Source organism: Genypterus blacodes, unplaced genomic scaffold (genome assembly GCF_046128005.1).
Source record: "Genypterus blacodes isolate CSIRO-AG114 ecotype Tasmania unplaced genomic scaffold, CSIRO-AGI_Gbla_v1 ptg000109l_1, whole genome shotgun sequence".
Taxonomy (NCBI): domain Eukaryota; kingdom Metazoa; phylum Chordata; class Actinopteri; order Ophidiiformes; family Ophidiidae; genus Genypterus; species Genypterus blacodes.
Window position 1 is genome coordinate 218,997 of NW_027466913.1, and position 24,270 is coordinate 243,266.

Below are 24,270 nucleotides of genomic sequence, written 5' to 3' on the forward strand. Positions count from 1 at the left end.
TAGTTTTTAACATTTTGTATTTCTGGCAAACAACTTTAAACAATCATGAAAGCAACACAATGATTTATTTTTCCAGCAACAAAATTAAGACATTTTTTAGATAAGTTTTATCCACAAACGAACACGTAAAGTCACTCAAACATCCAGCATCATAATGTTCTGAGCTTCATCACTGAGTACCGTGAACACACACACACATTCAGAGGGAGACCATTAATGATTTGGTACCAACGTTAAATGTATTTGTACTTGGACAGAACAGTTAAGTCAGTAAATCAAAAAAATAAAATTCAAGTTTTAAAACTTTTCAGGCATCTTTGGTTATTGAAATAAAATCACAAAAGGTATCAACTATAAATTTCAACCACTGAAATCTATATGAATCCTCAAACACCTATTGTTGCCTCCTAAGATGAAGTGATGATATTTATTATTTATTTCACCAAAAATAAAAAAAAAATAGAGAAAAGCAGTTTTAGTGTATTAATTATTGTAAAATTTCTCTTTTTCTGCCCATGTGCCCGTCTAGGAACAACATCTCTGTGGTTGAAATGGATTTGTTGAGCCTCTCTGACGTGTCAATCAGGGGAGTCCTGTAGTTTCACAGGGTGACAGGCACCCATGGGACACTGGGAGCAGGTTAAGGTCAGACTGTAACACGTCAGAGTCAGCATATTGTTCACAGTGAGCCCAGCTGTGTACCTGGCACACAGGCCTGTCTTAAGATGCGTCTTTGCTTGAGCACAATCGTCATTAACAGCAATCAAACTCCAAATATTCCCTGATAAGAAACATCACCATCGAGCAGCACAACAACAAAATAGTTTGAGCATAAAGTTCAGAAGCGGGGAATCCAAAACCTCTATGTGACGAGAGAACGGAGAACTCAAACCTCATCTTGAAATCTGAATCAAAAGTTAGAATAATAAGCAGTCAGGTCTGACAGATTGAGGACTACTGTTCTAATATTGGATTATTATTGATTATTGGATCGGTCTATTTCAAATTTACAATTCTACAAATCATGAAGGCAAACCATGAATGATGTTTGTTCTTCAGATGAAGCAGAGCGTTTGCTGTAAAAAGTGTAAAAAGTGTTGATTGATGGGCGGCAGTAGCTCAGTCGGTAGGGCTTCCGCTTGGGAACCGGAGGGTCGCCGGTTCGAGTTCCTGCTGAGGTGCCCCTGAGCAAGGCACAGAGCCCCCAACTGCTCCCCCCTCTGTAATGGGTGGTAATGTAATGTAAGTCGCTTTGGATAAAAGCGTCTGCTAAATGCTGTAATGTAATGACTCAGCCTCTTCCTGGCTGGAATCGGCCCAGATATGAAGCCGAAGAGTCGGGTCAGAAAGCAGAGCCCGGCTTTGGTTCTGCTTCGTTACTCCACAGTGGTTCGTCCTAAACAGATTAAGTGACACAAACATACGTCTCCTCCATCTTTTGACTCTTGTTTGGATAGCTTAGTAAACTGTAGTCGCTTCCTTTACAGCGTCGCCCCCGGTAACAGGCCCCTCCTGACCATTCTGCACCCCCTACTGTCACAGAGCTCTAGGTCTCGTCTTTGTGATGTCATCTGACGTCTAACTGAGCAACAACAGGTGCTTTGAATTTAACAACAATGTTCCATGATCATATAAAAGTGATAAAACCAGGAGCTCAAATATTCTTCAAACGTATTCAAATATCATTTTTTAAAATCCTAAGCAGACGCCGTTCACTTTCCTCCAGGTGACGTACGCGTGTGTGAGTGCCCGTGGGTCTTCTTCAGGCCGTCTTCTTACAGACGTGTACGAAGTAGCACGGCGCCCGGGCCTGACCTGGAGAGTACGCCTGGAAGTCCCCGAAAACGTTGTGCTCCATTTTACCTTGGAAGGCCGCCTTCAGCAAACCATTGAAGCTCTCCAGCCGGTGAGGGTAGTAGGACAGACGGAAATTACTGAGGAACACACACACACACACACACACACACACACACACACACACACACACACACACACACACACACACACACACACACACACACACACACACACACACACACACACACACACACACACACACACACACACACACACACACACACAGACACACACACATAAGTCAGGAGTCTTTCCATCACAGTTTGATTGTTTCTAATGTATCTGTTGATGGAGGTAGTTACTGTAAACTAAATGATGTTGACATGTTGACTAATGCTGACCTACCTGACCTCAGGAACATTCTCGATGTGGGCCTGTGGGACCTGGATGGTGTAGTCCAGAGTGATCATGTGGGGCTTACTGTCCACCCACAGCACTGAAGTGGCAATGTCTTGGGTTAGATCGCTCTACAACACACACACACACACACACACAAACACAGAGACACGCACACACAATGAGTATAAGCAGAAGTGAAATGTAATCACCAGCAGATAAAGAGAGCCTGGTTGTTGTTGTTCTGGGACTTAGAGAGCAGATTCTGGGATAACAGAGAATCTGAAGAGGATTTCGATGAAGGACGCCGCTGTTTACGCTGCACTTAGATTCAGACCTTCCAGCTGGATCGCTCCGCTCTGTAGCTGGCTTCTATAATATGGAACTGAACTAAGAGAAATAATGGAAACAAAATAAGGTTCAATACTGTGAGGACCTAATAACGGACACCAGTGTCATGGTGAAGGCCGGATGATCCCACTATGGCTGCCATGAAAACCTTTATCATTCACAAACAGATCCACATCCACTATACGTATAAGGTGGGAATAAATGTTCTACACCAATCAACTCTAAATGGCCTGAAACACTTTCTGAAGACAATTTGTTTTGGATGAGATACGCTCGAAGCCCAACCCTGACCCCAGGCGTAATCCTTCTAGACACAGCTTATCACTGTGACTTATTATATTTACATTTCATTAAGTTAATTGTTTTTGTATTGCTGTAATTCATTGCCAGAGAGCTGATGTAATTCTTCAGCAAATTGCACAGAAGGTGAAACTTGAAACTTACTTGAATATGAGACACGTCTGTGCTACTTTACAAACAAGAGAAGCTGCACTTCCTTTTCCTCCTGACCTCCTTTCAAACTGCACATGGCTGAAAAAACATTGTGTTTTCCTTCATATGCCCAAATATTCCTCAAACCACACACACACACACACACACACACACACACACACACACACACACACACACACACACACACACACACACACACACACACACACACACACACACACACACACACACACACACACACACACACACACACACACACACACACACACACACACACACACACACACACACACACACACACACACACACATACACACTTTCCTTCTGTTTGTCAGGTGCCACTTTCACTGAAAATCCTCCCGGTATCCTCCAGACTCAGAGCAGATTTAGGTCTTAAACTCAGCTTCTGATGGAGACGGCAGAAATAATCTGTTCACAAACAACAAACTGTCTGTCTGCCTCCTCCACCAAACAAGAAACACACACACACTTCACACTCAAACCTGCTTTCCAAGAGTGTTCCAGGCTGATGTCTAAAGAAAGTTTTCCAGTCTAAAAATAGCTTCATAGTTTGGTTTCACGAAGAGATGATGACTGACTGACTGAATGAATGAATGATGCTTTCACCCACATCACCTCTATTTCAATTAAGGAGAAACTTAAATAATGTCAACCGGGACATGTGTAGCTATTTGCCCTGATTCTGTGCCTCCAGGTTGAACATGTGCTTATAGCGTATGTAGCTTTACTGTAGCTTTACTGTAGCTTTACTGTAGCCACGTTTCCATTCCAGTTTGGCGCAAATCAAAGGCAAATGTGTAATAAGTCAGATCCTGGATATCAGGTTACACAACCATCATGTGAGCAAACACACAGCAGGTTGGGTACCTTGTAGTAGATGTTCTTGCCCTGTGGCGCCCGGCCGGTCTCCAGGATGTAGTCGTAGTTACGATGGTCGATGATGAGGATCCCTCCTGGTCGGACCATACTGGCGATGTTCTGAAGGGCCAGCTGCTGATCGCTCTGGTCCCCTACGAGTACAACACAACAACCCCACTGTGGTCAGATACACAACCACAGCCTTACAGATCAACTCCACCACAGACGTACGAACGAAGCAAGAACTCGTTCTCGGTTTGATCGACACGTTAAAACAAAGCCTCCGGGCCTTTCTCCACACCTTTAAAATCCGGTAAGTGGGCGAACGAGTTTCCCAGGCAGATGGCAGCGTCGAAGCCAGGTCCTGGTTTCTGGATGTCCTCGTTTAACGTCAGCCAGTTGGCCTCTTCGATCACTGAGGGCGACAAGGGAGAGAGACAAAAGACGAGGAGGAGGAGGCACGTTGAGAACACAGACGCCGCATTTCAATACGTAACCACAGATAGAAAAGGCCGTACCCCACTGATCGAAGGCCGTCTCTTTCCTTCTCTCCCATCTGGCCTTCAGTGCGTACTTCAGCATTTTGTCGCTGGCGTCCACGCTCGTCATGTTGAATCCCTCCTCCACCAACATGATAGAGTCGACTCTGCAACACATTTGAGAGATATGAGAAAGATATGACACACACTTTCTTTGAGCATCAGTAAACTACACTATAACATAAACTGCCTGGATCTTCTCCTCTGCCTTTTGATTAGAATAAGTATTAGTAGAGTAGTTTGATTCCAGTTTAATCATGTGAGAATCATACTATACACTGTTCAATCTTTAATTTCGGTACAGAATAGCTGTAGCACGACGCTGAATTCCATCAAATAAGAACACGACAACACACGCCGACACCGATATGTATGTACAGATGTGACCATGTGAGTGAACCTGATCTGCACTGGAAGAGGCGTTACGCTGTAATCATTGACAGCCACAACAACATACAGAGCAATGGTAAAGAGATAGATAACACACCACGAAACCAAGGACATATTGGTTCAGTTGTGACCAAAGACACATGAATGAACTCTTCCTAGATGGCCTGTGCCAAAGTAACTGAAGAAGAAGAAGAAGAAGAAGAAGAAGAAGAAGAAGAAGAAGAGGACCTGCGTGATATTTAGCTCTGGTGTAAGTTGACAAAGAATCTGACCACAGAACAGCTGGCACATGTACAAAACCAAAAATAGTGGCGCCCCTAGCAGCCTGATTGCGCAGCAGCGTGTTTACATTTCCCCACATGGCCTCAGACTGAGACTGTAGTACTACTAAATGAGGTCAGCGTGAGAGGGACTGCAGGCCGCATCCAGCCGGCTCCACCCAGCACAGAGGCCAGGCTCTACAATGTTTACTCACGGGGAGATAATTGCAGTTTAACCCAGATGTGGATGTAATAAACCGGTCTCCACTTCACATGTAGGGCTTCTGATAGATAATGTCAACAAATACAAGGTTTCAAAGGAGAGATGAAGCTGCAAACTGGCAAATGTTCAACAGTCACTAAAGCACAATGTCTGGTAAAAATAAATATGCATAAATATATGTACTAATACTAAACCCTCTATAACTTTATAAACATTGGAGAGCAAATGTTCCTCTGTGATGAGCGATGAGACATAACGGAGCGACTGAGCTGCAAACTGAGCTACAAGTTGAAGAGGCGTTCATGTGCGAGTCGGGCTGGCGGCCTTGTTACTGTCACAGATTCCTGACACAGTATCAGTGGAGGTAAACAGGGCTGCAGTGAACCAGTCAAAACTAACTCCAGCTCCCCAGCACCAGATCACAGCCCGTTTAACCCTCTCAGTGCCATCACCCGACACTCAGGGCCTCAGCCAACCCCCCCCCCCCTGCAGAGGCCCGGGGCAGGAATTTGACAGAACAGCCGGTGCAACTCTGCACTTTCATTCATCGCCGCTTGCACTAATCCAGATTTTGTTCGAGTTTTAGGGGTCAGCACGTTCAAATTCAGAGACAGTCAGACACATTCATTTATCACAGACTAACACAGTGCTGCTTTTCATATTAATCATTCTGAATTACCCAAAGTGCGATGACGGTGTGACAGGAACGAGAACCCAAGCACAAGCCAAAGAACAAGCAGGAACAAAAACAACATCACACCAGCCCCACCTGCACTCTAACATGAGCACACTCTCACACAGGAGGAACCATGACAGCCTACACACTCACTCTGCTTCTGACACACATGTCTGTCAGTCTTTGGCTCGGCTTACACTTTATATACAAACTAGTACACAACAATGTTTGAGCATTTAAAACGTTCCTCTTCTATTAAACCTTCTGACGCTAGAGGGCAGTGTGAGGTTGGCATTTATTATTATTAACATTAGACTGATGCCGACACGTTTCCACTGCTTGGTGCAGTTTGCAGATCTTAACACTAAATGTTAAATAATATAAGACTTGTGATGTGTTTTGGTGTGAAGTTCACGTCCACCCCCGCATAATCGGAAAGCCCAGTGTGTGTCGGCCATGTCTGCCGGCCCGTGTTTACCCGGTTCCACAGGCTACGTCCAGGATTCTCCGCACCCCGTGCTCCTTCAGCAGGGACACCAGCCAGCTTTTGTACTCCTGCGTCCGGCTCTGCGTGTCTCCGATGTACAGCTGCCACACTTTGGCCGCTTTTCCGTCGGCATACTGGTCAGGGAGACCCTCGGCCGCCACACCGAGGGAGCGGGTCCTGAACACGCTGTCCACCGACATGCTGCTCGTTTAGTCTCTCAACGGAAGAGCGAATTACCAGGGAAACGCTGTGAAGGTGTGTGTATATGTGCACACGGACGCGTCTGCATGACACTGTAGCCGCTTGTTATTATATTGAGGGACCAGGAGACAAACTTTAACCCAATGACGCGTCTTCATGCACGGACGCCTATTTTGTGATTGGCTGAGCGGTGTTGCAAGCGGCACCGCGTCCGTGTTTACGTTGGCAGACGCACTGATACGTCACTGTTACATATCTGCCCTAGATGATAGTTAATCAAATGTTACGAAGTTTAATCATTTTGGACAAAATCATATCCGTATGAGGTTAGTGACTGAAAAAAAACGTTTAAGAATTTTAGAAATACGTGGCGTTCACTTACCAGGCCCGCGTCTTTGAATGGACAATTGTGGATCCCTGAGTTATTACATCACAGTCTGACCCGATCCCCCCCTTCTAAGGCCACACACACACACACACACACACACACACACAAACACACACACACACACACACACACACACACACACACACACACACACACACACACACACACACACACAGATACACACAAGGGCCTTATACATATTTATAACTCAACATAAGCGTGCAAACACCTACAGGTTGCACTCAGTAAACGCATCATTCTCTTAATGTACTCATGTCAAAGCATCAGCACACAACATGCTCACAACTTTTGGGATACAAAACCTAAATGGCTGCTCACCAAAAACATTTTTGATTTTCAATCCATGCCTCCATACTCAGTACCTGGTTATCAAATCATGAGCGGAACATTCTAGTTAAGCATAACTGAAGATTCATAAGATCTCCTCTACCAGCGTGTAGGGGCAGGCAACCAGTCACACACACACACACACACACACACACACACACACACACTGAATTTCTTCAAACCTAACTCCTACAGTGTGACACAGAGGCTCCGCTCCTCAAACATTTCATTGTGCTTGCTGAAAGCAGTCAGTGTTGACTGATGTGTTGTCAATCAGCCAGTTAGCTGGAGCTCACACAGCGTCTCCTCCCTGCAGGTGAACTCCTCCTGATCTGATTGGCTGTGAAAGTTCATCATCGCCCCGAGCAAATACTGGATATGGTGAGGTGAAGTCAGCTGTAACCAGTGCCAACCAGCTGGTCAACATCTGGCACAGCTATGGACCTAAGAGTCCCTCCCTCCCTCCCTCTCTCTCTCTCTCTCTCTCTCTCTCTCTCTCTCTCTCTCTCTCTCTCTCTCTCTCTCTCTCTCTCTCTCTCTCTCTCTCCCTCTCTCTCTCTCACCTTCATTCACCCAGTGATCACACACTTGCGGTGCCACATAATATAATCCTCAAAATAAAACCCTGTGAGAGCGCTTACACATTGACAGTTTTGTTTTTAAAGTATCAGATGATTCATTCCCCCCTCAGCTGTGTAACTCAGTGGGTAAACAGAGGGTGGACATAATGAATCCAAGTCACTGCCAGCAGAAAAGCAAACGTGTGTCTAAAGGTGTGGCTGCTAGCTTCCACTGCAATCTACAGAGACTGCATGTAAACACCACATATACACACGATCACTCTGCTGTTAACTGTGTTAGTTTGTAGCTTGTATCATTCAAGTTCAGTTTGAATCCACAGAGACAGAATCATAAACACACGGGAGGAAAATCACTTTGATGAAGGATTTATCAAATGATATAAAAGGAGCAGATTATTAACCCTTTAAGGACACACACACAACAAATGCACGCACGCACGCACGCACGCACGCACGCATGCACGCACGCACGCACGCACGCACGCACGCACGCACGCACGCACGCACGCACACACGCACGCACACACACTCACACACACTCACACACACACACACACACACACACACACATACTACATGCATACATACATACACACACACACACACACACACACACACACATACATACACGCACACGCACACGCACACACACACATTAAAAACAGAGGACTCCATATCACAATGAGGAGATCAAATCTTCCTTTTGATCTTTATTACCTAAAAAATGCCACAATATCACAGTTGTCATGCATAAACAACATCAAGAATCACCAACAAAACCCATGAATATCTTCAGTTGTATGATTTAACTCAGCAGCAGATTTCATCATGTACAACAGGCCCACAGTGTGCATCAAAGAACACTAGATGGCGCTCAAAGAACAGAAAAGATGACTCCAGACTGCAGGCATGAATGAATGAAATGCAAAAGTTTGAGTGTCGTCCATTTCAGCTTATCATTGTTTACAGTAAAACCTTTTAATGCAAGTACAACACTTAAATAGATATTATGTCATTTCAGTGTTTTGAGTGGATTTAAATCTCCATGTTGTCCATGTGAGTGGCCGGCCTTTGACGGGAATTATATTCTTGGCGCTCCAGACGCTTAACAACACAATACCTGATCACAAATATACACACCACCACAGCCACAGCCACGCAGATCCATATCCAGAGAAAAGTGCCGGTACTTGAAGTTGAAACCTTCATTGTGCTGTTGACCGCTGCTGTGATGATTGGTGGAGCGGTGGTGGAACCTTTGAGTCCCTTTGCTGGGACACATCTGCCTTTATCCTGAAGCTTAAATCCTTCTCGGCAGATGCAGATGTAACTTCCAAAACTGTTTTTACACTCCTGATCACAGTTCTGCATTGAGCATTCGTCATAATCTACACAGAAGTCATCGCTCCTCACAAAGCCAGAGGGACAGAAACACAAACCGTCTCTGTCACAATCCACCGGGCACCTCTGCTTGGGACAGTGCAGCTGGCACAGATGGGGGTCCTGGCTCTGTGGGATGTATCCGTCTCTACAGGAGCATGTGTAACCTCCCCGTACATCTGTGCATTTATGCTGACAAGGAAAGTTTGAACATCTCTGAGTACTTAAAAAGAAGCTTGGATCAGATAGTTCCTGCGCCTGACATGCATGTTGGTGGTTTGTTTTGCACAGAAACCCATGGAGTAGATCGGAGCACAGCCTCTCAGTCCACTTACCGTCATGGGACAGTGAAACACAGTGTGGAGAGCAGACTTCTACTCCATCTTTCCAGGTGCTGGAGGATGGAAGGAAGCTCCTGTGCTGGCCACCAGTGGTCCATTGATAACCTCTGAGCGGAGCTGACACGTTGCTGCAGACTCCGCCTGGCAAACGCAGTCCAATCCAGAGGTCTCCATACACACCGTGAAGCAGAGTCTCCAGCATCTTCTCTGCTCCCTCACACTGGAACGCCATTAGCTCTCCATTTCCCTCTCGGCACCTTTCCTCAGCTGATTTGAAATCCACTCTGTCCAGGTGAACGGTTACACAGTCATTCTCAACACAAGCAGCCCTGCAGGTGGGAGCATCAACGGTCCCGACTCCCGACCTTACAGATGTGAGAATGAAGGAGGTAAGAATACATGACAGTGGCACAAACGCAGCAGACAGACGCAGGCAGCCCATGTTTTCTCCATAGATCATGGTAAAGTGCTGGCCTTGGCTAAAGTCTCTGACATTATCAGGCAGCAGACGCAGGAAGCAACTCCCTCATGACAGGAAGGAAATACCATTAAGTCCAGCTACTGTTGTTGTTCCAGGGTCAACCAGCTCATAAACACACAGAGCCACACGAGGAAGGAAACACAATCCAACCTGACACACCTTAGTGCTATCTGGAATCACACCATTAGAGATTTAACAGCATGACGTTTAATCTGCAAACTGAGTGTAAACACGGTCAGTTTTGATTTCATTTCAATGCAGAAGGTAAACACACACAGTTAGGTAGCATAGAAAAGGGGGCAGTAGGGAGGCAGTAGCTCAGTGGGTAGAGCTTCTGCTTGAGAACCGAAGGGTTGCCGGTTCGAGTCCCTGCCGAGGTGCCCTTGAGTAAGGCACCGAACCCTCAATTGCTCCCCCCTCTGCGAAGGGTGGTAATATATAATGTAAGTCGCTTTGGATAAAAGCGTCTGCCAACTGATCGTAATGTAATGTAATGTAAAAAACAAAACTGTAGGTTTAATGAAATACATATACTTTATTCATCCGCTCTGTTGGTAAAATTGCAGAAAGTTGATATGTGAGTCCTCCTTTAGACCCGCTGTGTGTGTGTGTGTGTGTGTGAGAGAGAGAGAGAGAGAGAGAGAGAGAGAGAGAGAGAGAGAGAGAGAGAGAGAGAGAGAGAGAGAGAGAGAGAGAGAGAGAGATATGTATCATAAACATAAATAACATAAATAACCACAATAGTCCATGTACACAGTGTCATCAGGTCATCAGGTCATAGGTCGTCCGTCAGGATGGACTCGTACAGCTTCTCCAGCCGCGGGTCCAGGCCGGAGGGGACCCAGCAGTAGCCGTCGGCGGTGGCGGGTTTCTTGGGTTCTTTCTTGGTGCGGCTGCATCTGAAGATGGCGATGGCGACAGTGACAGCGAGCAGCACCAGCAGCGGGATGACGGAGCCCAGCACGCAGATCAGCACCCGGGAGTTGAGCGGCTTACTGAGGCTCGTCCCGGCGGACACGTTGCTGCCCCGCGACTCTTCTTCGTGCGTAATGTTGATGGAGTGCGGAGACGGCGCATCGGTGTGAGGGGACTGATGCTGGAGCTCCGCGGGGGTCGTCGACAAGGACTCGGTGGCGTTAAGTCCAGTTTGACCCTCACCGAGACGAGAAAACGACTCGGTGGAGGCGTCGGCCGCACCTGGAGAGCAGCTCAGGCCGTCGGCGTCCAATCGGAAGCTGTGTGGGCAGAAACACACGAAGCTTCCCGGCGTGTTAAGGCACTGAAAGCCACACGGGTCAGCGACGCATTCATCCACGTCCACACACGAGCGTCCGTCCTCGGACAGAGAGAAGCCGGGGCTGCAGTGACAGGAGAAGGAGTCGGCGGAGTTGACGCACCTCTGCGGGCACACCGACTGCGCGCACTCGTCCACAGCCACACACACACCGCCGATCACCTCGTAACCTTCTTTACACACACACGAGTAGCTGCCGCGGGTGTTTAAACACGCATGATCCCCACACGCGTCTGATCGGCAGTCGTCGACATCGATGCAGCTGCGTTGGTCCGCAGCCAGCTGAAACCCCTCCGGACAGCCGCAGGAGGGGCCGGACTGCGCCTTTACGCAGCGGTGCTCACAGGCCAGCTCACCGCAATCGTCTTTTATCTTACAGGAGAATCCGTCTTCATCCAGGTCGTAGCCTTTCTGACAAGAGCACCGCGGTCCACCAAAGGCCTCGGTGCACTCATGAGCACACCCGCCGTTTTTGAAGTCGCAATCAGGCGCTGCTGCCTTGCAAAAAGGCCCAGGGACAGTCCAGCTGTAGGAGCTGTTAGTCGCCATGCACACTGAGTAGTGAGCCTGCTGGTCATCACATAATATATCAGCGTAGGTTCCCAGTGGCAGGGACTTCATGTCGTTTCCTTGTGGCTTGGTGGAGAAGGGGGCCGTGTACGTGACCTGTCCGGGCCCCAGCAGAGCCAGAGCTTCACACATCCCTTTGAAATAAAACTTACATACGTAGAAAGTGGGAATCTTGCAGGGCCCGGAGACCCATTTCAGCAGGTTCTGGCCCGATAAGGAGTAGTGAACCCTGACACATCGCTCCTCAGTGCAGGTGCTGACAGGGTCCCGTTCCCAGTTGGAGTAGGTGGAGTCCTCCTCTACAGAGACCCACTTAAAACCCCTCAGGGTCCGGTGAGGTACCACACAGTCCCCTTTGTGCAGTCTGAGTCCAATCCAGAATTTGAGGGTTCTGTCTTGTCTTTGTCTCTCAACCCTTGACAGAAGTGAGTGCAGTATCTTCTCTTCTTCTCTGTCTCTGACCGTCATCAGATAGCCTCCGTTGTGGACGCAGTTCTGACGGGCCCCCTCAAAGCTCAGCCTGTCCGTGTGCAGGGTGAAGCAGGCGTTAGACGTGCACACCGTCTCGGGTTCGGCTCCTCCAGATAAACCCTCACAGCCGCCGATTAGCTGCAGGAGTAGAACCAACAGCATCGTTGCCAAAAAAGACCCACAGCTTCAAACCTGTCGACTCAGGGAGTTTTTCCGCCAAGTGTGGCCGATCTGTGGCGAACCATTGGGTGCCAACGTGTAAGTGTGTCGGGTCTGAAGCTAAAATCCACGCTCCATCCTGTTTGGGGCTGAAACTGAGGACGGAAACAAGGTTTTGCAGGAGTAACGGGTTCTTTGTCTCTCTCTCCCACCAAGAAGTTCCGTTCTGGGATAGAAAACAATGGCCGGCTCCCCGTGTTGTGACTGGCTGCTCCAGATGTCTCCGGCCTCAGCAGGCTCCAGGCGTTTCTGCTGACCCCTGTGATTGTGGCTGTGTACAATACGGGAGCAATGTAAGAGTGCGGGGTCCTGAGGACTAAAGGACAATGTGGATGGATTGACCTTTTTGACCATTAGATCATCCTCCATTGGTCCTGCTTAGTAAGAGAATAAAAGCAGTAGCAGCAGTTGAAGTACCAGAATGCTGAGGTTTCATAATTATTATGTTGTTCATTGTACCTCTAATGTTTGATGTGATTGTGAATAAAGATTAAACTTTATAATATAGACTTACTGTCTCTTTATCTCCACTTGCCAATTGTTTACTAGGCTGTTTTATTTTGAAATGTAACATTTAAGCATCATTTCAATGAATCGGACTGCATGATTACACAACACTAAACAGTCTCACTCTTCTGCTCCCTCTTTAGCTTCATGTGAAAAACAGGGACATTAGCGTGAGGTGTATATTCCCCTCGCTGAGCTCTGCGTTTCAGTGTATGTCTGCTGTGAACAGGAAGTGCCGAGTACATTCATATGGACGCAGATGTTTCCAGTGTTTGTTTAAAGGCAGGAAGTGCCCAGACTTCTATCACAGGAAACTGTGCAGCTCCAGCCTCGGAGGTCATGTGCAGACGCTTACACAGAGCTGTCGTCAAAGAAATCCCCAGATATGGCAGCTTACACACCGTGTGTATGAGCTGTGTGTGATCACAGAGTGAGATAGCTACACACTCCCACAGAATTTTAAATTTAGAACGCTGTTTAGGCCTAAATGTATCAAAATGACTCATCTATAGTAATATTTGAGTTTTTGTTTTTCTCTTCAGATGAGTGGAGCGCTGTTCAAGTCATTTCATTCAAATTTAAGAGTTCACTTATGGCTCAAAGCAAAAGAAACAGATGAATCCACTTCACGTCGAGCTTGGTTCATAATGTAAATAAATGTGGACACGCTCGATAAAGAGTTTGTGTTTAAAGTCTTAACTTGGAAGGCCGAGTGCATTCACCTGAATCTTGGCAACGCTTCCTGTGTTTGTGTAAAGACAGGAAGTGGCACAGCTTCAATCACAGGAAACACATCAACACACCCACCCCCTCTCTGAGTCCACATCAAGGAGATCTCTACACACAGATAAGTGTGTCGCGTTATTACCTGAAGTAACCAACGTGGACATCAGCATGTAGGCGCTTAAATAAGTAACTACAAGACTACATGATGAATATAACCAAGCAGAATCCAAACGTATTAGAAACCAGTTTGACTGAAGACTTTTGTTGTAATCTGTATGAGTTTAAACGTAAAAGTAAAAGCATGTAGAAATATGGATAAAATATCTTGATTTGTAAATGCAGGTTTCCTTTTCAATGATCATAACTGGCTGATTATTAGGTTGAATAGATAAATAATGTGAATCAGCATGTTTACACTGCAACTCTGGTTTATGTGGTAGAAAAGGAAGACTAAACTAAAGAACATTGGTTCTTTGCTGCCCTCCAGTGGCCTCGGTGAGTAATGTACAGGTTTCCTCTCCTAATCATTGATGATGACCTGTGAGTTTATCAGTCAGACTTTTATTGAATCAATAACACATAAACATATTCCAGGTTCCTGGTTCAAGGGTTTGATTTCACAGTGGGAGTGTGACAAGTGATCAGGTTCAGGACCCAATCATTACAGGTCCTGTAATGATTCCGAGTAAATCTGATCGTGTTAGAAGCTGTGTTTATTACTTTGCATTCTCAGTAACCTCAATCAAAGTGATGCTGGGCTAAAATGAAGGTTTCAAAAACCTGATATCATTGAAACAAGGTCTCCAGCTGTTCACTGAGAAGCCTGATGGAGGTTGTGTCGTCTCTCCACACTGTAAGGGTTCACAGTGTGTTGGAGGCGTTCCTCCCTTTCTGAATTCATCAGAACTCCTGCAGCTTCTAACACGATCAGATTTACTCGGAATCATTACAGATCATATCACGCTGCCCAAACTGTTTCATAACTGGATGGATGAATGAAGTTCTACCAAAGAACACAATCAAAAGCTAAGTGACTCCAGGTGCAATGGCTTTAAGCCAATGATTACTGCTTGTGTTGGGGCACAAACCCTCAGGAGTTCAATGCTCTCAAGCTGTACATGAACAAGCAGGCTCGACCTTTCATTGCCATTCCTGTGTGATTATACTCCTGTGTGCCCCAGTCAACACAGCCTGTAGGGGATTCTGATGAAGGTAGAAGGAGATGGGAGATAAACACAGAGACCAATAATCCCAGTTATATGACAAGGGGTTAACGCTGCAAAGGAACAATGAAGGTGAAGTTGAGAATTAAAAAAAAAGCATGAAAAGCTTTGAAACTCTGCTCTCAAATTACATAGAAACCTTTACAAACTTTTGTTATTGCAATGTTTAAAGTGCAGTATGAATGGGAAGTATTTCTGTCACCTGAGCTGAGACAGGAGTCATTCCCTTCAGGCGCTTTCTGATATGTACAGTAAATGTGACTTGTGTAAGCTGCTGCTTTAAGTAAAGGGCTTCCAACCAAGAACCAGCATGCTGCCTCAGTTATTTGCATATAACACAACTTCATAGGTTAGAACACCTGGGGTCAAAATGCTATTTGCATGTTACCATACTATGAAAAGCTCTGTGCAGGCAGAGGGCCGCCTACCTGGAGCGCCGCTCTGCCTGAGGGTTCCCTTGCTTCTGCAGCCGTGTGCTGCTCATGGGTTAAATGTTGGGTGTGTGTGAATGCTCTGTTGTGCTTTGGTGCTATGTAAATAAAGTTGAATTGGATTGAGATTGTTTGATGAATCATGAGATCATGCTGCTGTCTGAGGGCGACGCAGTGCTGGCGTCTCTCCGTGTGGACTGAGTTTCAAATCAGTCGCTCGTTGTTTGTCTTCCCCCTGCAGGCAGTTTGAGCTGTAAGGAAGTGTCGCCTGCAGTGTGGAGTGTTACTTCAGGTCCTTCACATGCTGAAAGTCCTTCACATGCTTGTCTTTACAACATTTTCCTCCGCCCAGTTTTTACTGCTGTTACTTGGTAAACTGTTTTGTTTTGCAATTTTTCGCTCTTTTATAGATTGTAAATTCTTGTTTTGCTGGGACGAGCCAGGCCAGCTGCAACACACACAGCTCACCAGCACTATCTGTCTTCTTTTATACTTCCATTTCTTCTTTTTTAGCTTTTATTTCTTTTATATCTGTTTCATGCACGCTCATTCAAATTCATTCATGAAAAAAATCAGCAGTTTTTGAGCACAGTGGGGAAAATCAAAGAACAAAGGCTAAACTTTGGTCAGGCACCTTCTACACATGCTACGTGCAAAGATTGACCCAAAACTGTAGTGAGGCGCAAATGGGCGTGGCCTGTGTGGACGGATGTAAATGGAATAGAGAGGTTTTTTGATTGCATGACTTAGACTCCGGCCGCCGGTATCAAAACATAATGGGTTCTTCCCTGGATGGTGTCCAACCTGCTGACTGGAAGCTGCTGAAGCTCACTGACAAAGTGAAATCACAACCTGCTCAGTGGAAGTAATAACATTTACATCTGGGGTGTGTGTGTGTGTGTGTGTGTGTGCACCTGCAGCTTCATTAAAGATCAGACTCTCTTCCTGTGCGAGGTCGCTAACAGCCATCACCTCTTATTCATTCATCATTACAATGCGTTGCTAGTGGCCTTGAATTCATTTCTGCAAACACTGTTCATGTCCCTGTTTTATGTATTGATTAATTATTGACTGACATGGAACAAGTTCATTCTTCTGCCTTTGGCCGATTAACTTTGAAAGTGAAACTGTTTCTTATTGTCACTGCCTGCCTGCCTGCCTGCCTGCCTGCCTGCCTGCCTGCCTGCCTGCCTACCGGCCCGCCCGCCCGCCGGCCCGCCTACCTGTCTGTCCCGCAGGAGGACGGCGACACACAGGTTTTTTTTTGCAAATTACTCCCTTGAGCCTGACAGCCTGAGGTGCTGCTGGTCGTTATATAAGGGCCAGAGCTTCTTCCCTGTTACCAGCAGCTGCTGAGTGACAGAAACCTCCACCTCACACACTTCCCCACGCCGCTGTGGTAAGATCAAGACCTTCGCATGTCAACTTGCTATCATTTTAAGACAATGAATTCAGATTTGATGTAACAGTTTGGTGCTTATTGCTTTAGGACCTGTGTGTTGTTGAGGGCCTGTAAAGCCCTTTGAGTTATGATGTGTTGTTTATTGGTATATTATTATATATTATTGTATACAAATGAGCGTATTGAGAAACTCAGCTGCAATCTCACTTTTTTAACTGTTTAGAGTAAAGAACCTGGGCTTCAGATAATTTTCCTCTGCTCCACAGCCATGACCCTGAACACTGAGGTTGTGTGTTTGCACGTAGGAACATGTTGTCAGAGGGGTTAACATTGCCGCTCTACTGCTGCCAAGAAACACTCATGTTTAAAGCATATTTTGGATCATCTTGATGTATTTGTGTGAATCAATCTTTGATAACTGCCAGGAAAATATATTCTTAGTTTGAATAAATTATCTTGTGTGAACATTCTTAAACCTGGAAACATCTGGAATTGCTGAAATTGTTGGAGATTGTTATGCCAATGTACAGTAGATACTGTATTTACATTTCCGCTATCATCCTCATCATCTTCATTATCATTATCTTCATCCCGTCTTTCCTAAACAGCCCAAACTCTGCAGCAATGCCTCCTCCTGGTGTTTGCATGAACATCCTGCAGGCTCGTAACAAGAAAGAAGGCTATGGGAGCCTCAGCAACCCTGAGAAGTACTTCAACCAAGACTTCCAGCAGCTGAAACAGTACTGCAGCATCAGAGAGGTTAGGTACATCGACGAGATGTTCCCCCCGGACAAAAGGTCCATCGGCGAAGGGATCCTGAGCCCCTCGGACATGGCTAAGGTGGTGTGGCTGAGACCGGGGGTGAGTGCTTTGGCGGTACCTTTAAGGTCCAGTGCATGGGTCCCGTATCCATATAAAATACTTATACTATATATAGATACTATAGATATCTAAAATTAACAACAACAAACTGTCTGGATCATAACTCATCGTCATCGACCCTCCCTCTGTTTCAGAAAATTCACCACAATGCTTCGTTCATAGTGGAAGGGGTCTCCAGGTTCGACTTTGGACAAGGAATCATTGGTAAGGAGATCTGACTCACTCCTTATGATCTGCAGTTTTTCTCCTGCCTTTGAATCCCATTTTTCTGAATACTCCTCAATATTCCTCCTCAGGGAATTGCTGGTTCCTGGCCTCCATTGGCGCGTTGACGTTCCAGGAGCACATCTTTGAGCAAGTTGTTCCTCTTGAGCAATCATCTACTGAGGGATACTGTGGGCTGTACCACTTCAGGGTACATACATCTTGATTATTCAGCGGTATAGGAACCCTGAACTAGATGAGACTGGTAGTAAATACATTTGGAGGAAAGTTATTTAAAGATCATTGTTGTATTAAAATAACCACATCTCAATTTATAAGATAAACCCTTCATCTTTGTCTCAAACCTTCAGTTCTGGAGATTTGGAAGATGGGTGGATATCGTCATTGATGACAAACTACCAACAATCAACGGCAGTCTAATCTTCGTTCACTCCAAAACCCCCAATGAGTTCTGGCCTGCTTTGCTGGAGAAAGCCTACGCCAAGTATGAAGAAGATTCTGCTCCCAGCCATACCTTTGCTTAATCAGCATGAACTCGTCTTACTTGTGGATCTGTGAGAGTAAAGTGTCCTCTTCCTCTGTCAGGGTGTGTGGCTCCTATGCAGATATGAGTGCCGGGACCCCTGCAGAGGCTTTGGTGGACTTCACAGGCGGCGTTCACATCGACGTCAAACTCAAAGATCCACCTCCACACCTGTGGGAGCTCATGAGCAGAGCTGGCCAAGCCAAAACACTGATGGGATGCGGGACACCTCAGGGGGTAAACATGCACACGGCACACTCAACCACACAAACGCTTTAGAATGCATAAGGTCAGCTGTTCATCAACAAACAATCAGATAAAAGTGGCAAAAGCTGCATAGATGATAAATGAACCCAAAACCCAACCAGAGTCCTCTCACTGTGTCGACAGGATACACCCGAAAACACCGTGGCATCAAATGGAATAGTCCGAGGCCACGCCTACAGTGTCACAGGTGTCAAGCAGGTAACCATCAGCTTCAGTTTACAGAGGTCTGTTAATGTATATATACAACGTATATGATAAACAATAACAGCTCTTTCTCTGGTGATGACACTTTTAGTTGATGAGCCGAGGGAAATTAGTCAAGCTGGTGCGTTTGTGGAACCCTTGGGGCCAAGGAGAGTGGAACGGAGACTGGAGTGATAGGTGAGAGGGATTCCCGCTCAATGACTCTAGTTTCTGACATTCATTATTCTTGTTTTTGGTCTTTATCATCTCTTTTTGGATGTGTTTTTGTAAGGGATTAGGGGCCTTTGAGCACAGTGATGTGAAGCCCAAACTGGTTTCGCAGGTTACAGCGAAGAAAGGAAGTCAAATTAATCATCCTAAATTCAAAATTTTACTGCTACAGCCTCCAACAAGAACGGTGGCAGTTTCATTGTGCGGTCGGTATGCATGATGACTTCCAGACCTCAGGGCATGTCTGGTGACTTCCCTCTGCTGTAAATGTTAATACTGTTTACATTTGTTCCCTCCTGCTTTCTTCGACTTGTCGTCCTCTCAGGTCTTCGCTGTGGCAAACTGTCAGTCACCAAGAACGTGAGACGTGCCTAGCAGTGGTGGATGATGGGGAATTTTGGTAAGAATGCCGTGATCTACTTTATCTACACACGTTTGTAGCATTTGAAGGAAATCTGTCTCCTTGTTTAATGAAGCCAAAGGTGCTGCTTGCTTATGGTTTTATATTTTCCACTGCCGCTCCATCACGTGTTGGTCTCTGATTTGTACAGGATGACCATTGATGACTTCTGTAAATACTACGAGGATCTTGACATCTGCTCCATGTGCCCGGACTTCCTTGATGGAAACTCCTCCTGCCATTGGAAAGGCTCCGTCCATGACGGCAGATGGGTTGCAGGCGTCACTGCTGGCGGATGCATGAATCACACTGGTACTGGTCTTGAACTAAATAAGATGATGATGATGTCCTAGTCGTGCTATGAAGGACCTGGCTGCATTACGAGATGTATTAATTGTATAAACTGGGACTTCAACAGAAACAGATTGTTCACCCCTTTTAAGAAATTTGACGAAATCCTCTTCACCCACTTCCATGATATTTTAGACCCATTAATGAGTGATTTAGTGAAGTTAAACCAAACCAGTTAACTGTAAGTATCAAATGAATCAGTCCAGTATATAGTTGGCAAACAGCAGAGATCCATTTACAAGTGAAAAAGTCCTGCAAACACCAAAGTGCTTGGGGCCCAAAAGGTCCAAAGATATTGTTTCACATTAATGTTACATGAAACCTCTCTTCACAGTACACTAGCAACTGAAGGGCGCTTAAACTGAGAGATAGGACCAACCGTAACCTTATCTCCCACTGAATGCCAAACATTTAAAAGAGTCAAACGTGACACTTCAATCATAAACAAGCACAAGTTCTTGATTGACACCTTTCCCTCTCTACCTTTCAGACAGCTTCTGGACTAATCCACAATATCGGGTGACGATTGATGATATGCTGAGTGATTGTAGTAAGGAACAGGGTGGAAACAACATGCTGGTGTCTCTCATGCAAAAGCCTGACAAGAGAAACAGGCGCCTGGTCCAAAGCCTCTTCATTGGATTCTCTGTGTTTGAGGTAAATAAAGAGATGGATCCAAAGAGAGAAAGATACAGAGTGTCTGTAGGCGTGATAGCAGCCTACTTATCATTTCATTTAATGATGATTGCATGTTTCATTTGTATTATGTGATTGAGCAGCAAGTAAACTCCTGTTATTGTTTTGTTTTGTCTCCAACATAAACTCATTCTCCACTGATTTCATCCAAGGTGCCTGAGAATGTAAGTATCCAGTCATCTGAACCCTCCTGCACTGTACACCACCACATTGTGCAGCTACGATGAAATGAAACATGTGTCTATTATTCCAGTACAGGAAACAGAAGGGGAAGTTTCCTGCATCTTTCTTCAGAGTCCACCAGCCCGTCGCCCAAACCAAATCCTACCTGAACGCACGAGAGGTGACGGAGTTCTTCATGCTGAGGCCTGGAGAATACCTGATTGTTCCCACCACCTTCAGGCCCAACGAGACGGCTTCCTTCATCCTGTCCCTCATCTCTAAGACAGAGATCCATGTCCAGTACGCAGACACTCTCACCGCACCGCCTGTTTCAGACTCAAACCTAACGCTGTGAAACCTTGTTTACCTAGCCTAATCTATCCTGAGTTGATCCGAATGCTTCATTTTAGATTTGTACTTCCTTTTATAACATGTATCAGCCTGCGTAGACACGCCCACGTAGCATCAGGACATCAAACCAGTGCTTTGTCAGCATCCATCATGTTGTAACGCGTCACTCAGCTCTGCAGTAACATGGAGGCCAGAAGGGGATCAGAGTGTTTTAGTACATTACATGGACAGAGTCATATTAAACCCATATGCTACATTTTGCACCATGACAAATGTCTTTTATCTTCTCCTTTAGTGAGACTTCCACTGACCATGACCATGACCACAACCACGAGGAAGAAAAGGAGCATGATGAGGTGATATACTCTATTTGATATGCTCTCGTGTCGTATGTCATCTACTATCATAGTTCAAGTACTCTGAGAGATGTCTGCTTCCACTTACTGTATTCAATCACGGTCCAAAGCGGCTCAAGTCCTTACATGCTCTCTCTTTTCTCTCAATTTTCAGCCCAAGCATGGAGATGACAATGAAAATAAGAAAAAGTTGTTCCGTCAGTACTCGGACCAGGTAACTTGTGTCTCACTGTCAATTCAGTTTGATTCCATCTGATTGAGTGGCACAACAAACACACTCCAATAATCTTTAAATCTTTATCTGGAATTGGATCGGACATCAGCACATTCCTTTACACTACACGAGTCACTCTCACTTTGTGTTTGAGTGTCTGCACCTTTAAGTCATTACTGCTCCAGAAAGATAGAGAGAGCTCTTTATGTGTGGACATACAAAGACACACACAGGTACAGGTGTATAGTATGTACACACAGAAGGACCCACACAGAGATCTTAGTAAAGTCGTCTCCTGTGGTTGTTATTTCATCTCCAGTATGAAGAAGTGACAGCCGAGCAGCTCCAGAAGCTTTTAAACGAACGAGTCCTGAAAGGTGCGCAAAGATCTTTAAACTTTTTGCCACACTGTAGATTGAAGGGCAAAGTTTGTGTCGTGCTTATTCCTCTTTTTCTTATCCAGGAGACCTGAACTCTGGAGGTTTCAGCCTGGATGCCTGCCGCAGCATGGTGGCTCTCATGGATGTATCCTGTTGTTTGTTGTCATTTGTTTCACTGGGATCATAGATGGATGTTTTCTCTCTTTGTTTATGTGAAAACAGAGGGAAAGAGGGAGATCTTTACGCCCTCAGTTCTCCATCCTGCTTCTAAGAGCTACTCAGGTTTTGGGTGGAGCAGCAAAGACACAGGCCACCAGCAGGACTGAGAAATAAGTAGTGCAGTGTAGTTTGGACCAAGACACACAGAACAACTGTCACCACTGCTGTGTGAGAAGCAGACCACAGACACACTCGTCTTTGTGGTGTGAGCATGTTCTGACTCAACAACAGGAATTTGATCCCGAGTGAGCTTAATGCATAACATATCATATTCAGCTCATTAGACATGTTACAACATGTCTAAGCATGTGCTCAGTGATCCAATCTGTCAAGCAATATGCAAATATCAAGACTACAAACAGTTCTGAGCTTGTTCTATAGCATCTAGAATCTCCCTAAAGGCTAATGGCGGAAGTGTAGCACCAACTCATAATCAATGCTGCCAAGGAGAAAGGATGAAATAAATGTAGTGCAGTTCCAGTTCTGTTTGTTTGAGCAGCTTTGATAACTTAACTTTGTATTTCCAAGACATCAATCACTGGAAAATTGAATGGTTCAGAGTTTATTCGTCTGTGGGAGAAGATCACCACATATAAGGTGAGTGGAGTCCAATCAGAAGTAGGATTTTCTCAGGTTTTTCACTTCATCAACATCATCAACTAACATCTTTCTCTCTAACCAGGACATTTTCTACCGCACTGATACTAACCGATCAGGAACGCTGTCACTGAGTGAGCTGAGGAACGCAACGAAGGCCTCAGGTAGACCATCAGATGGTTGAGCTCAGCAAAATGAGACGGCAACAAACAACTGCTGATCTGTATCCAATGTCAAGCCTGCTGAAATTAAATTCTACCTTCATCCCCCGATGATTAAATCCTCTTGACACTTTTTGTCTGAACCCTTGCTTTGTGCCTGATGGTCAGGGATGAGAATCACCGACGAGATGCTCAACTTGATGGCTCTGCGCTATGGTGGCTCTGGAGAGCTGACACTGGAGAACTTCATCAGCCTCAGCATACGCTTGGGATGCATGTACCGTAAGTGAATCAGCCCCACACATCAAGACATCTGAGATGGATGGATGGATAGAAACAGATATTTGTGTTAGATTTATTTCTGCGTATGTTTTTGCCAACAGAAATCTTCAAGCAGTTGGCTCAAGGAAGTGCCATGAGCCTTCGTGAATCAGAGGTAATTAGACTTGTCAATGCGTGTTGCAAATCTCTGGATGTGCAGGCAAATAAGTTTGAACCTTTCACAAGCTGCAACGCTGGTTATATAGAAACTTCTTACTGTCAGCAATTCTTTTTACGTTCTGAAACAGTGTGTTACAAGTGTGTGTTACAGGTACTACAGATTAATCACAGATCATTTCTTTATTTCCAGTGGATGTACATTTCAATGTATACATAAGCTTCCGGAAAAGATGGACAGAAGAGCCCATTTGGAATGTGAGGGGCATTGATAAGCAGCTTTTATTTTCATGAGCCACATTTACAATAATGAAAACACTGTTCTCCTGCAATTGAGCCATATCTTTATCTCTGTGATGGGGCATTAGTCTTTACAACCATGCAACTGAATGTATGCAGACCGTGAGGTGAAACACTGTCACTGTACTTCCTGTATGTATTACTGTGTGGGAGTGGGTCCCCCTGTGCTGTCCTGAATAAAGACCTTATCCACACATGGAAAGTTTGTAATGTTTCATTATGCCCCAATAAAATATATATAGATATACTGTATGTTCCATTAAAGAATTCACAAAGCAGTAAGTTAGATAAGTAAAGGGGGTGTGATTAGGGTCTAGTAG

At 45.4% G+C, this 24,270-nt stretch overlaps 3 protein-coding genes across 3 annotated transcripts; 1 reads left to right on the top strand and 2 right to left on the bottom strand.

The window, feature by feature from the left end:
- Positions 1 to 6,758, bottom strand: gnmt (glycine N-methyltransferase). The gene is made up of 6 exons (XM_076161003.1): positions 6,443 to 6,758; positions 4,395 to 4,522; positions 4,178 to 4,291; positions 3,886 to 4,028; positions 2,203 to 2,324; positions 1 to 1,934 (listed from the first exon to the last, which is right to left on the bottom strand). Exons 1-6 carry the CDS (start codon positions 6,649 to 6,651, stop codon positions 1,763 to 1,765), a joined length of 888 nt encoding a protein of 295 aa, XP_076017118.1. The 5' UTR covers positions 6,652 to 6,758; the 3' UTR covers positions 1 to 1,762.
- Positions 6,759 to 8,670: 1,912 nt separating this feature from the next.
- cd93 (CD93 molecule) lies at positions 8,671 to 13,024 on the bottom strand. Its single transcript, XM_076160987.1, has 3 exons — positions 10,950 to 13,024; positions 10,331 to 10,341; positions 8,671 to 10,211 (listed from the first exon to the last, which is right to left on the bottom strand). Exons 1-3 carry the CDS (start codon positions 12,666 to 12,668, stop codon positions 9,005 to 9,007), a joined length of 2,937 nt encoding a protein of 978 aa, XP_076017102.1. The 5' UTR covers positions 12,669 to 13,024; the 3' UTR covers positions 8,671 to 9,004.
- A 3,854-nt stretch (positions 13,025 to 16,878) lies between these two features.
- Positions 16,879 to 24,137, top strand: LOC143009018 (calpain-1 catalytic subunit-like). The gene is made up of 22 exons (XM_076161019.1): positions 16,879 to 17,011; positions 17,623 to 17,875; positions 18,031 to 18,100; positions 18,193 to 18,311; positions 18,472 to 18,605; positions 18,707 to 18,881; positions 19,035 to 19,109; positions 19,207 to 19,292; positions 19,651 to 19,725; positions 19,877 to 20,037; positions 20,567 to 20,733; positions 20,925 to 20,936; positions 21,026 to 21,234; positions 21,581 to 21,641; positions 21,796 to 21,855; positions 22,175 to 22,232; positions 22,319 to 22,380; positions 22,983 to 23,051; positions 23,137 to 23,215; positions 23,381 to 23,494; positions 23,596 to 23,648; positions 23,844 to 24,137. The coding sequence occupies exons 2-22, from the start codon at positions 17,639 to 17,641 to the stop codon at positions 23,868 to 23,870; spliced, it is 2,103 nt and encodes a 700-aa protein (XP_076017134.1). The 5' UTR covers positions 16,879 to 17,011; positions 17,623 to 17,638; the 3' UTR covers positions 23,871 to 24,137.
- The last annotated feature ends 133 nt before the right edge of the window (positions 24,138 to 24,270 follow it).